Source organism: Notolabrus celidotus, chromosome 9 (assembly GCF_009762535.1).
Source record: "Notolabrus celidotus isolate fNotCel1 chromosome 9, fNotCel1.pri, whole genome shotgun sequence".
In the NCBI taxonomy this organism is placed as follows: domain Eukaryota; kingdom Metazoa; phylum Chordata; class Actinopteri; order Labriformes; family Labridae; genus Notolabrus; species Notolabrus celidotus.
Window position 1 is genome coordinate 10,872,499 of NC_048280.1, and position 13,418 is coordinate 10,885,916.

The 13,418-nt window shown below is 40.6% G+C and overlaps 1 protein-coding gene across 3 annotated transcripts in view; it reads left to right on the forward strand.

The window, feature by feature from the left end:
- Positions 1 to 13,418, forward strand: part of LOC117818829 (ADP-ribosylation factor-like protein 15) — a 108,132-nt gene that overhangs the window by 60,178 nt on the left and 34,536 nt on the right. For all 3 annotated transcript variants that reach the window (XM_034691926.1, XM_034691927.1, XM_034691925.1), the window contains exon 4: positions 371 to 579. In XM_034691926.1, the coding sequence (XP_034547817.1) occupies positions 371 to 579 (209 nt within the window). The remainder of the gene's footprint in view (positions 1 to 370; positions 580 to 13,418) is intronic.

Below are 13,418 nucleotides of genomic sequence, written 5' to 3' on the forward strand. Positions count from 1 at the left end.
TTATATGAATGTAGGTAAAGAAAATGCAGAATAATATATGAACATTTATGATTTTCTGTGCAGTATCTTCATATGCTTTGTTCTCTATATTTCTTAGAGTGTTTCATGATGGATTGATGGGTGTCTTTTGTGTAATATTTTGGTCTGAATTTAGATTACCCGCACAAGTTATTAATTTACTTGATTGAGGTAAATGTTTTTGTTTTGAGGTTGATTCACATAAAAGAGATCAGATACATGTTTTTGTCAGTGTTCATTATTAAACCTTAAGAGAGTTTATATTCAGTAGCAGGCTTTAGATGAAAGCAAAATCAGTGAAATCAGTGATAACTACTCCTTTAAGTTTACTCGTTGTGACATCTGTCCACAGGAGCAGACAACATCAAGAAATACTGGAGTCGTTACTACCAGGGGTCACAGGGTGTAGTCTTTGTATTGGACAGTGCCTCGTCAGATGAGGACCTCGAGGCAGCGCGCAATGAGCTCCACTCGGCCCTGCAGCACCCACAGCTTTGCACACTGCCTTTCCTCATCCTCGCCAACCACCAGGATAAGCCTGCTGCAAGGACGCCAAACCAGGTAAAACATGCGCATTTACAGTTACTCCACACCGTGCATCCGTAACTTCAATTACCTTCATTTTCCCCTGCACAAAAACACTGCAGCTCGTCCAGGTTATAAACCTTTACAAAGTCAGACACACCACTAAATGATAAATAATGAAATACAGTGTTCTTAATTTTCACACTGAACTAAGTAGATGTACATAACGTTCAAGATGTGATTCAAAGAAGATAAAACTTACAGATTAACAGACTTATTAATTTAATGGCTCCTGGTGGAGTGATGAGGCTTTGTCCTCACTATGCCTTTGTACTTTTGCACTGAACTACACAACGGCATAATGCTGGTGCCCCAGTGTGTAAAGAATGTGTTTGAACCAAGCAGCAACCTCTGGCTGCAAGAATTGAAGCCCATGTGGCAGTGTTAAAAACTGCAGTTCCTTGAGTGTCCGCTTGAGGCTGGCTCCGGAAGTACCAGAAACCACATACACACAAATTTCAAAAAGCCAATCTTTACAGCAGAAAAAAACATGTTTACAGCCTGGTTAAAAAAAAAACAAGTAGTCTGGAAAGCTCATTTCTCGATCAGCACAAACTGTACAGGGGGTGAATTTTTTTTTCATTACACAGCAATTTAGAAGATATTAAGGTCACAAGTTTTCCAATTACGAGAGGCACAGCTGACTTGATTGACAGGCGGGAACACTGTAGCTGTTGGCGAGGAGGCTCAAAGCCCGCCTCTTTACCTCACACTAGCTCGACAGCAGTTAGGTTGAGTTCAGCATTTCCAATATGGCTCCTGCCGATGATTGACTTCAAAACAGCACTTCAGAAACAGATGGGTAACGTCACAGATACTACATCCTTTATCTATACAGTCTATGATTCGAACATGCTTCTTTTCTTCCTCTTTCTTTTTTCAATTTTCTATCAGGCAGCGATAAACAATGTGTGGTCTCATATTCTCATATTTCATTCAGTTACCAGAGTGGTGTCATTTAATTAATGTTTCAATGCCAACTTGCTGGCTAAAGGTGTTGCTCCCAGCGTCAATGCTCTGCATGTGGCTGTTCTCTGAAATTCAGACAGACTTTGATTGGGAAAACAGGAAGTCTGATACCGGAACACTGTCTTGTGGAGCTGATCCCGCTCATCCTGCTGAGAGAAGATTCAAGGGCTTTACAATCCATCACAGTGCATATCAATTTAGAGATGTCTCCTGCTACCAGGCTCTGGCTCAGTCTGAACAAATGTAGTTGTTTCTTTATTAACATCATCTCTTGTTGTTGTGCTCCAGTTCTGGTTTTGTTGCCTCAGCAATGTAAGCTTGCAAAAGAGTTAAAATTGCAAATGATCTTTCCGCATGGTCTGTCCTTGATGTGTACATTAGTTCCAGCCGCTTTCCTCAGAGTCTTTTCTCAATTATAACAGTAGTATGAACATGAAGATTGATATGCAGCATGACAATTGGCAATTATTAGTAATCATTTTCTTTCAAATATTTCATTTTTCTGATCTTAGCTTCCTTTTTGTGAAACATTCATCTGTTTCACAGTTTAGAGAACATGAGGAGCATGTGCTTCCAAGATGCTTGCTTTTTATCTTTGCAAGTAAATGGACCATGAAACAGCCTTTTGGCTCTGGAACACAGATCCCTTGAATTTTTGTGTTCATCTGTATGTTTTTCCCCTTATTAAAGTGAAAGATTACCGTTGTTTGCTGTTTGGCAGGCATTTTATCTTTAAACTGAAAATATAATTAATCAGTGCTATAAATTTATTTACAGAAAGTTTGATTAACTCAATATGGAAGACTTATGTTAGATCACAACTTGTATAATTTCAATATCTTATCCATATTTGAAAACTGTACACTTGTAGGTTATAGAGGACACAGATTTCAATCTGCAGTGCGCTTTCTTTATAGTTTGTTTGACTCCATAATGGTCCAGGCAGGTTTTGCTCCTCTAATCTTCCCTGCATCTTCAATCAACGTACTTCTGACTGACTGCTGTCCCATGGACTTCCAGCACAGAACCTCATGAGGGCCATTTCTTGTGTTTGGTAATTTTTTTTCTTTAAAGAAGACAGTAGAAATGTCATGTAGAAGCCAAAATGGTAGGTCATGTCAGCACCTCACCTCAGGACAGAATGAATCAGTGCTGAAGGAGGCAGGGATGATATACAGCACAGCTTCAGGTGTAAGCACTACCTCTCTCTTTCTCTCTTTCACTCTCACTCTCCCCTCGTCTTTCTTTTTGCATGCCATGTACCACTCTACCTCCTTAACAGGACTCTCTTAGAGTAGAAGCTATATGTAATGCATATAGCATTCCCCGTGCACTGCTCGCTCAAAGTCTTGGAACCTCACTTTGCAGCACACTCTCAAAGGCACTCATACACAAGCCTTTACCAAGGCCGATTTACTGTCTGAGGGATAACAAAGATGGACGCTTGGAGAGAGGACCATCTGCATTTTTTAGCACAGACCACCAGTGTTGCTGCTTGTCACTGATGTTACATCGGTAGATGGAAAAGATAGAGAGAAAAGTTCTATACCAGATCCTGCTGTGACCCAGACTGAATGCATCTGAGAAAAAAAACCCTATAACTTCAATCAATTTAACTTAGTTTAAGTAATTAGTATGGACTGCTTGCACTTGAGCACCAGCCACTACAGTCACGTAAACCCACTAATCTTATTGATATTTTTAATGGCCACTGCTTGCCATAAGCCTGACAACACTGGTCTCATTGTTGGCCCTCATAACGTAGCCAATTAATTCAGTCTGAGCCACATTTGCCTGCCGGTCTTAGCGTGATGTGTCCTCTGCCATATTTGACCCATCATCGCATCAATCTCTGGACATATTGACTTTCCTGAACTGTTTGCAAACACTGGTGACACGTGAGACTGGCTTATGGGGACGGGAGCATGAGATAGATGTCGCCTAAAGGGCCTGTTCATGCATCAGGCCATTTCAGTTCATAATGAGCATCTGACATCGAATGAGAGGATCAGGGAGGCCGATGCAGCTCGTGTTAGAACTGATGCTGTTGTTTTCACACTGTGTTTTACTTCTACAGGCAATAGAAATATAAACATATATGATTTTATTTTAAATTAAGAAACACTTTATAGACATTAAAGTGTATTTATTTTCATGCACAATCACGAATGTTTGTCTTAAATGCATTGAAACATATTATAAGAAAACCCTGGATGCAGATAGGTGTTATTCTAATATCAGTTTATTTACCCTCCCTCTTCAGATATGCTGTTTTTCTTATTCATCACAAACTGGTTATTCCTCATTTACAGCTTTAAAATATTCTGCAAAGGTGGAAGCTTTTCTCAATTCCATCAAATTCAGCCATTAGTCTAATATTAACCATTGTCATTATTGGATGCTGAACTCGTTGCACTGAACTCAGTATTGGATCCAGAAGAGAAATCCTTATTTGGTGTGGTGTGATGCGAGGGGTTTTATTCTTTGTAAGGTATTTGTGTCCTAAAAATTATATTTTAATGACAGTGTGTGCATATTATCGTCTGACTCATGGCTGTGTCACCAAAGGAGCTTAGTGTTCATTGACCCATGAGTAATCGCAAAGATGAGGCAAAATTTCAAGCCAACAAAAAAATTAGTCACGGGCTCCACCTCCTCTCTTCCATCTTGTCCTTTGCCTCTGAATTGTATGCTAAGCTCTTGAGCAAAGCAATAACTCTTACTTTTCCTACGAATGAAAGTCCAGCTTTAGGTAATATCATTTGTCACACTGTTTAAAAATGAAACTGAAAATTATGGGAAATAGTCGGTCACCTCAGCCAGCGGAGAGTGCGAGTGGGCAAACCCTCCATACGTTAACCAAACATTTGTTCAACATCCACAGGGGTCTCTTCCTGGACTTTATTTTCAGATTGCCCCCAGGTTCCCATGCTTTCCCTTTTAGCTCACTTCAGAGCAGCTTTGCCTCAGTTATGGGACATCTTGGAACCATAAGGAGTAAAAATAGGTCATCTGTCCTGTGATAAAACATTTTTAAAGCAGCATGCTGATAAAAATGAAAAACAGGTACTGATCCTTACTCAGAAACTTCACACGACTAACTGATTAGTACTTATTTAGAGTAGTGCTTAGAGGCTCACAGGATGGCTGTGTTCAGACTGATGTGGTATGAGAGCTGTGGTGAAGGTAAATCTAAATGACTGCTGTAGTTGCAGAAAACACAGACCATTCAAGAGAGAAAAATGTTTCCAACAAAGGAATGTTATAACATATTCATTATATTTATTACAAGATATATCTATTCAAGGGTTTGCCTCAACCGGTGCCTCTGTGCCTACCATCAGCAGACATCACATAACTCTTTACTAAAAATAGTCACTGCCTCATAATAACTTCGATTTTCTTTTGTAATCAGTAACGGCACAAAGATGTACGTGCCGTTTGTGCCAGCTGGTAACGTACATTATTCGTTGGGCCCATAACTTGTGAATGGTTTGTCTTCAGGAAGTTTGGGAATATTTATGCGTTCACATTACTTATTGATAAAGGTTGTCAAAATGCTCTGCACTAGAGAGGAGTTGCTTAATATTAAATGAAAGTTACACTAGAAGTACCGAGGTACATGTCAGGAAACAGGTGGCAAACCACTCTGAGCACTGGCCTGGCTGGTGCGGTGTAAGTGCAGTGTGTCTCCTCAGCTCAGGATAAAAGCACAATTAAAGATATGCCACTTCCTATTCCAAAGATTTTATCACCCTCAGCAGCAGGGGCCGAGGCCTCAGGGTGAACCCTGCAGAGTGTTGGTTGTCTCTCGTGGCTCTTCTGAAAAGACTTCTATACACTTTCACTCGTTTATGTAGGTTACACAGAGTATATATGATGTGAATCAGCTCTCTAGATTTAAACACCTGCTGCTTTAATTCATTGTTCTGAAGGGTTGAGATGTACTGTGTCTCAGTGTATGTGTGAAGGAGACACGTTTTAAACATAGAGTAAAGATTGAGCAGTATATGATGGTCTTTTTAAAGTCATGCAAACCTTCATCTGAGCAAACAACCATACTTAGCTCGTTCTCTCTCTCTCTCTCTCTCTCACTCTCTGTCTCTCTCTCTCTTCCTCTCTCTCTCTCTGTCCCTCTCTCCCTACATCAGCCACACAGCCTTGTCTGTGACTGCAGGACTCAATCTTACATGCATCCTGTAAAGGTCTCTGACAAGCGACCATATATACCCAGTATGTTATGTATCTTTTCATTATTTATCAGGATTTCCAGTAGCTTTTCCCTAAGTAAACAAGTCTACTAAGGGTCATTGCACATCACTTTGAGATGTTTTAGGCCAGTGGAGCTTCTTCAGTGAACTTTTGCTTCAGACACAGTAAGGTCATTCCCAGGTTAGTAGAGTAACACTGTACAAACTATAGACTGGAGGACAGATGGAGTTCATTTTTGTGTGTTCCAACCTAAATAAATTTGAGCTGTAATTAAAGATAACCTGCAGCAGACAGAAACCCAAAGCAACTCATTTACATTAGTACATTCATGTATTGAAAAATGTGCCTACTAATGTCTAAGTTTACTGTAATCCATAATACTTTGAAAACTGAAGTCATGACCTCTGATCCTCTAAAATAATTTGCTTTGGTAAACGTAGCTTTGTTACATCCCCAGTAATCCCTTTGAAATGTTTAAGTGATTTAAGCATGTCCAAATGTTTATTAGACGAGTCACTCTAAATTAAAGCATCAAGTCATGGCTAAGGTTTTGTATATACCACATGTGATTCATGGATATAATGCTGCATGTCTTCTCTGTCACTTTCCAGACTCAAGCCTCTCACAGAGGGCTGGTTGGACTTCTGAACTGTTTACCAGAGGCACATGTGGACACATTTTGAGTTCATTCAGGTGCAGGGATTACATTTGAGGTGTCATTTACTATCACCACTTCAGGTTTTTATCTTTGTATACATTTAGTGTCAATTATGTGCCCATCAAATATGAGTTTACAAGGTTCATTGATAAGATATGAATCTACTCAACAAAGTGGACTATTGCAGTCTATAGTAGTGATATTATTCTAAAGATTCTGAAGCACAACATTTTCATTTGAACTCTTTGTATCATAATTTGTTTTGATAGTTTTGACATTTCAGAAACCCTAAGCCTCAGTCTCAAGGGAACTGCTTTGAAGCTTTCCTCTGTAAATTGTGTTAAACCTCCCCTGTGGAACTGAAAAGGGTTGTGTGTATGTAAATATGAAAGCACACATTCCCTTGGACAGTCATTACACGGTGTATAGTGTTACAGCCATAGATATAGGTCTGTGGAGAAAGCCTTGCAGTGAGTCAGTCACTGAAGGACTGGACGTGATCTAGATTGCAGAATTAGATTAGGCTCACAGATGGAGTTTTATGCAAACGTCCTGCAGCAGACCTCTGAATCCTGCGGCTGATTTTCATCCGACCTCCACAAACCTCCACAGACAACAGCTGTGTCACAGGTTCTCGCTTCTTTTGAATGTTTGACAGACACCACCCATGAAACAAGCTGGTCAGATTTCTACTCGCAGCTCTTCTGGCAATGACACCATACACAAATGACGTCTCCAGGTTGACCCTCTTCACACCATAACCACTCTGTTGACAGAACAAGGTGGCTCATTTCCTTACACACACACAGACACACACTCTTGAATTTGCTGGTGCTGTTTTCAGGGGCACTCCTTGTTTACGGTGTCATGTTAGTGACTTAGGGTGTTTCTAACACTACTAAAGCGAGGGGTGAGAGAAGGTGGCTGTGGGGTAACACAGCTCAGTGGGGCTGTTAAGGCCTCACTGGGGCCCTCTGTGCTGGTGCAAGTGTTTTTCAGGAGCAGGGTGGGTCTGGAGGAGGTCTAAGGAAATGTGGGACAAAATTCCTTGTTGACATCAATCTCCTGCTGTTGGGGGGCCCAAGGAAGCTGGGGAGGAGTGGAGGGGAGGTCACCCTGTTGATATAACACCTCAACAAAGCAGGTCTGTTTGGATGGATGGGCCTAATGGACTGCGTCCACGAGAGGCTCTTGTTTTAGAAAACACTGACAGTGTTAGTGGGCAGAGCCTTTTTGGGTTCTTTTGGTGCTTGTGTTATCTGAAGATGAGAGAGAGAGAGAAAGAAATAAACTGATGAAGAACAGTACGAAGAGTGCAAAAAACAATAAAGTGAGACACAAAGAGGGATGAAGGGCAGAACAGGGTATAGAACTGTCCTACATGAGAGCAGGAAGAGAATATTGACAAAGATAATAAAGACACTGTAAACTGAAGAAAGAAGGACGGCTGTAAAGCTTACCCTAAGAACCATGACGATGACTCCAAATTCAAAGCATTGAAACAATAAAAATTTCAGAATGACTCAACAGGAAAGACACCTCCGCCATCCTCTCCATTCTTTAGCACACACTCTGAGCACTTCACTCATTCGCACACACGGACTCACACACTCAACACAATCCCCTTCCGAACATTCCCTTTTATGCTGTAGTCCACCGTGAGGAAAACAGAGCCTGGTATGAATTGAAGCACATCTGTTTTCAGTGTACCAGAGCTAAGTCTGATGTTGCTTATGCATTGTGACAAAATTACACCGCACAGAAAAGCAGCCATTCATATGCGTCATACACTTTGATGGCATTTTGTGTGGCCCACCAGTGAACACCATAAAGTCAATTGCAGCATGTTGGTGTTAATTGTTTTCAAACATTGTTCGAGCTCTCTCAATTTGCGTAAAATTTATGACAACCGTACTGAGCAGCAGACAGGGAAACATTTTCACCTCCTCACCAACCTGCATGCAAACAATCATTAATCATCACTTTTCCTTGTTTTGACAAAAAGAGACAGGCAGACAGACACTAACACTCAGACACACGCGGGCACATTGACACAGATGACATTTTTTTTTTTTTTTATCTGCCATGTCTTCTACTACTCCAGCTGATCCTGGAATGAGTGATCTCTCCAAAAAGAACATTTTCTCTTGGCTGCTTTTGACCTTTGTTGACACAATCACAAGAGCATCTTCACGTTCATTGTCAAAACCTGCAAGAAAGCCCTTTTTCCCAGCAGTAGGTCAGGGGCAAAGTTTGGAAGAGGTTGACTTCTAATGTTCCCAACTGTATTTTCCTCAACGTCTATACTGAGCACAAGTTTAGTACCGGGTATCCTCATTAATCTTCTTTTAAAATATCTTGTCTTGGTTACTTGAATTTCAGAGATATCTTTATACCACTCCCTAGTAACAGTGGATACATGACTTCATGTTGTAATTTCAAAGGAGCATAGAGTCCCAATCTGTACTACTGTCACTAATACACTAGTGTATACCTCTAATCTTCCCCTCAGTGTGACTCATTTACATTCAGCATTGTAACACTTACATACTGTTTATATATGAATATGTCAGAGAAACACACACACACAAGAACAGAGGGCGACAGACAGTGAGAGAAAGCATTACACATATACTGAAATGCCATCTGATGAGTGGTGAAGTGAAGACTGCACCAGTGAAATCACTGTTGGCCTGTTGCCTTGGATTTAACTCTTCATTCCCATCTCCTTGTACGTACATATTCTACTAATTCATTGGTTGGTTCATCTAACACAGCCATCTCTACCACACGTGTGTCACAGCAGTGAGGTTGTTCCATGAGGTGCATTAACCATGAGGTATTTTAAAGGGAGAAAGGAGTTTTTGATCTCATGTTAGCAGATGTCACAAACAAAAAAAAAACACACATTTAGTTCCACACACTCTTACTGATTTCACAAACTTGGGGGAGAATGTGTGCATAGTCCAGATATGTGCCATAATAAGCCGTAACATTAACTCTGTGTGACTCCTCCACGCACCTCTCTGTTAATGTAAGATACAGTTGAATATAGAGCTCAGCATGACATAACTCAGAGCTCTGCACATGAAGGGGAATAATCAGACTTACTCTTACTGGAAATCAGAGTGCAGGACACTCCTCAAGTGGCTCCAAAGTGGAAAATGTTTCCAAGTACTCTCTGTACTTACCCCTGTCTGGTCCTTTTTGTCTTTAAGAAAGGACAGAATGGGGTCAGTCTGCATCCTGTCCCAATGACACCTGAGGCTGGTCGCTTCCTCTCAGTGTTTCCCAGTCCCCCTGGCTGGCCTGTTCAGTCTACCAGTGCCAAAATCTCAGACTCAATGAAGAGCATCATCATCTTAATAACATTTGCCAGAAACGTTTGAAAACAAGGTACAGTCATCTCCTTATGACCGACTGTTTCATTTTAAAACTAATGTCTTTATAACAGGACAGACAAAAGTATCAGACTGAATGAGTGGACAGGATCAACGCAATTAAAAAAGAGAAGATGATAGGTTAGATTACGTCAGACCGGCCTACTGCATCATATGTTCTGTGTCCATTGTAGCTTTAGTGTAAGTTAACTAACACCAAGTATTGTATATCTTATTCGATTTGGGGAATGGTGATTGAAGAAGCTGCATACAAAAGAAACATCCCAACAGAAAAACGTCTTCATCTCCCTCTTCCTCATCACTCTGCTTAGCTCCTCCCATCAAATGATGCACCAAACACGCAAGCCAGCCGTCGTCAAACCGTTAATTCCACTCTGCTAGTTTTGTCAGATTTAGAGGACAGAAACCCTGATAGCCAAAAAATATATTTCAGTATATGCAGTAGCAACTGGTGTGTACTCACAGCAGGAGTCACACAGGTCAGGTGAAAGCCAGATTATGCTCTTTGCATAGACGCTCTGTGATTTACCAGTTATGTGCAAGTTAAAACTGATTCATTATTTGATTCTGACTAGTTTAAAGAAGCTGTTTTTCAGTCACATACTTCAGCATATTAAGACGATCTTGCTGTGCTCATGGACACCATATTGTTTGTCTTTAACGTCTCTCCTGCATTGAGAACTGTTTTCTTAAGACAAAGCATCATAACTCCTTGTGACTGCTTCTCGAATCAGAGAATTTTCGGACAGAAATGCATATCCCCAGTGACTAATGATACAACTCTGAACATTGTGTCCGTACTGTATACATCGCTTCATTAGAGAGATGCTGCCCAGAGGCAGTTATTTCATCATCTGTCAAGCTTTGTGTCATTTTTTCTTTTCATCTCCTGCCATGTCCTCCTTCTCTCATTCCTCCAAATCAAAGTTATGTATCTTTGACTTCTAAAAATGTTGAACCTACTCCAGCATGCAAATGCTATAACTCATTGGAAGGCGTGTTTCCTGGAGGGAACAGTTTCACTAACCCAAATGCTGAGAGGGTTTCTCCACAGCCCGCTCTGCTCTCCCGTGGTCTGCAGGAATGTGGCTCACACAATGATAGAAAACCCACAACCACCAAAAAGTTTTTCCAATGTAAGAGGTTTCATTTGACCAGTGCCTTTGTGCTGCTTCTGGATGCACACAATATAAGTCAGAGAACATTTGCACAGCAGGGAGATGAAATAGATCACTGTGTGACAGATGTGATTGCATTGGTTTGCAAAGTCTTGTTATTAATGGATCCATTGAGTGTTGGGTTGTAATTCAACATGGCTATTTTTTCTGCTTTATCATCTCTCCTTGTTTAATAATTTATTTTAAAGTCCATTTTTAGTAGTTGTCCGAACATTGTGATAATATGAGAAAAGACAAAGCATTGTATCTTGTAGACAGCATCTTTATTTTTGAACATTAGTTTAACCATTTGAGAGATTCGCTCCCAGATAATGGAGATGTTGTGATCAGTGAATGGGAGAACCGCCTGTGACAGCTGTGGGTTAGGCCACCGCCAGAGATTAAGAGGGTGGTCGGGTCATGGCGTAGGGAAGTAGTTAGCCAACCTTTTTGTCTCTATTATCAGGCTTCCTGAAATAAAGTGGGTGGAGTGGGGGTTTGGGGGCTGGGATGCACGCTCTGTTTGATCATTGATCTCCATGACCCCATTTGAAGGGTCTTAATCTCTCAGTTGACCTCCTCAAGGATTTTTTTTGAGGAAGGGTGACAGGGTTGGATGTTGACTGGGGACCATCAGGGGAGATGCTGTGGAGAAAGTGATGGAGGGTGTTTCCCACTTGTGGGGGAGATACAGGGGTGTAATGAGCCTGGTAGGTATGTGGATACACACGTGCGCACATCCACAAGTGTATGCACATCTTTGATATGGAACTTGCTTATTTCTATGTTCTTCACTTTGACTAAAGTGTTTGGTCACACCTAAGTAAATTTCACCATGAGAGTTTACACAGGCCGAGCTCACGGCACGCAAAGAGAAAAATGTTTGGTGTCAAGCAGAAACAACCTTTAGAGGTTTTATTGAGTGCTGATGAACTACATCTCATTGTTTAGACAAACACTGTTCCTCTTTTTACTGTACTTTTAGATTAATTAGCAGTAGTTGTATTAGCACTCATGGTAGTAGTAGCATAATAATTGTGCCTGATAAAAAAAAAAAAAAAACAACAGGTAATGTGACTATTAAATTTGTTTTCTGTTCCCATAAAGCTGATTCAGGATGTTTCTAATTCATATAGATGTACAGTATCACTCAATCTCCAAAACCGCACTCAAAGGCCTCCCTTCCTTCAGTCTGTGCCTCAAGTCTCTGCCAGGCACTTCTCTCCATGACAATAAGAGGATAAAACAGTCTTTGTCTTCAGGGCTTTCACTCAGTGTTGTGACAAGACGACCAGACTGCACCCTTCTACACTACAACTGAGCTGCTCTGCACACCAAACCATTGGCATGTTGTCATGAGAGTGCTCATGCAGTTTTATAATAACTGTTTTTGTGCATTTTCCTCCAGTTACTGAATTTAATTCATTCTTTATAAATGTCCACAGTAATGCTCTGTTTCTTCTCATTTTGTCAAGGATGTAAAATTTGAAGAAAAAAAAATAAAAAAATCATTTCAATAAATTCCAGTAAAAAGTTTTCAGCTAGAGATGAGATGACCCAGTGTTACACTTAATATTTGAAGTGTCTCAAATAACTGTGCACAATGCTAAGTTGACATTTATTAGCATCATCAGCTAACCAAAGTTTACTAAAATAATTTCTCATTAGCTGTCTACCCTCTGCCAGAGTCCATATCAAAGTCAAAAAGTCAAAGTCTTCTTTATTGTCAAAAAACTGCAGTATGCACCAGGCATACTGAGGATTTGATATTATGTTTCTCTCTCAGACCCTAGCAACGACAACAGATAAACATAGGAAAGCTAGAAAAAGACAAGAAGTAAGCTAATAAAATAATAAAATACAGTTTAAAACAGTGCAAAAACTTTGCTATAGTGCAATTTAAAATCAAAGTGAGTGTGTGCTTTTTAGTCCTGAGGATGACAGACCTCAGCGTAGATTTGATTGGGGGGGAGGTCAGTGACTGGGTGAAGTCTGTGAAGGGAGCACTATGGGAAGAGGGGGCAAAACAGGGAGAGAGTTCAGCATCCTGACTGCCTGGTGGATAAAACTGTCCCTCAGTCTGCTGGTTCTGGCAAGGAGACTGCGTAGTCTCCTTCCTGATGGCAACAGGCTGAAGATGCATATAAATCCTAACAGGCAGTGGCATTGTTAGATAAGCTTGCACAAAGATACATTCTAACCCAGTTTAATAGTATTGATTATGATATACTTTAAATGTAAACCAGTGCAAAACCAGCCAGCCTCCCATAACCAAACTTAGGATATTTGTGCAAGAGAAAACAGGAAACTGCTTTAACTTTGTTTGGCTAACAACTCTGCACATAACTACTTATCTTCAACTTTATTAGGACATGAGATCTTTTGGATTGCAGCTGTGTAAAGTCAGTCAAATAGAAC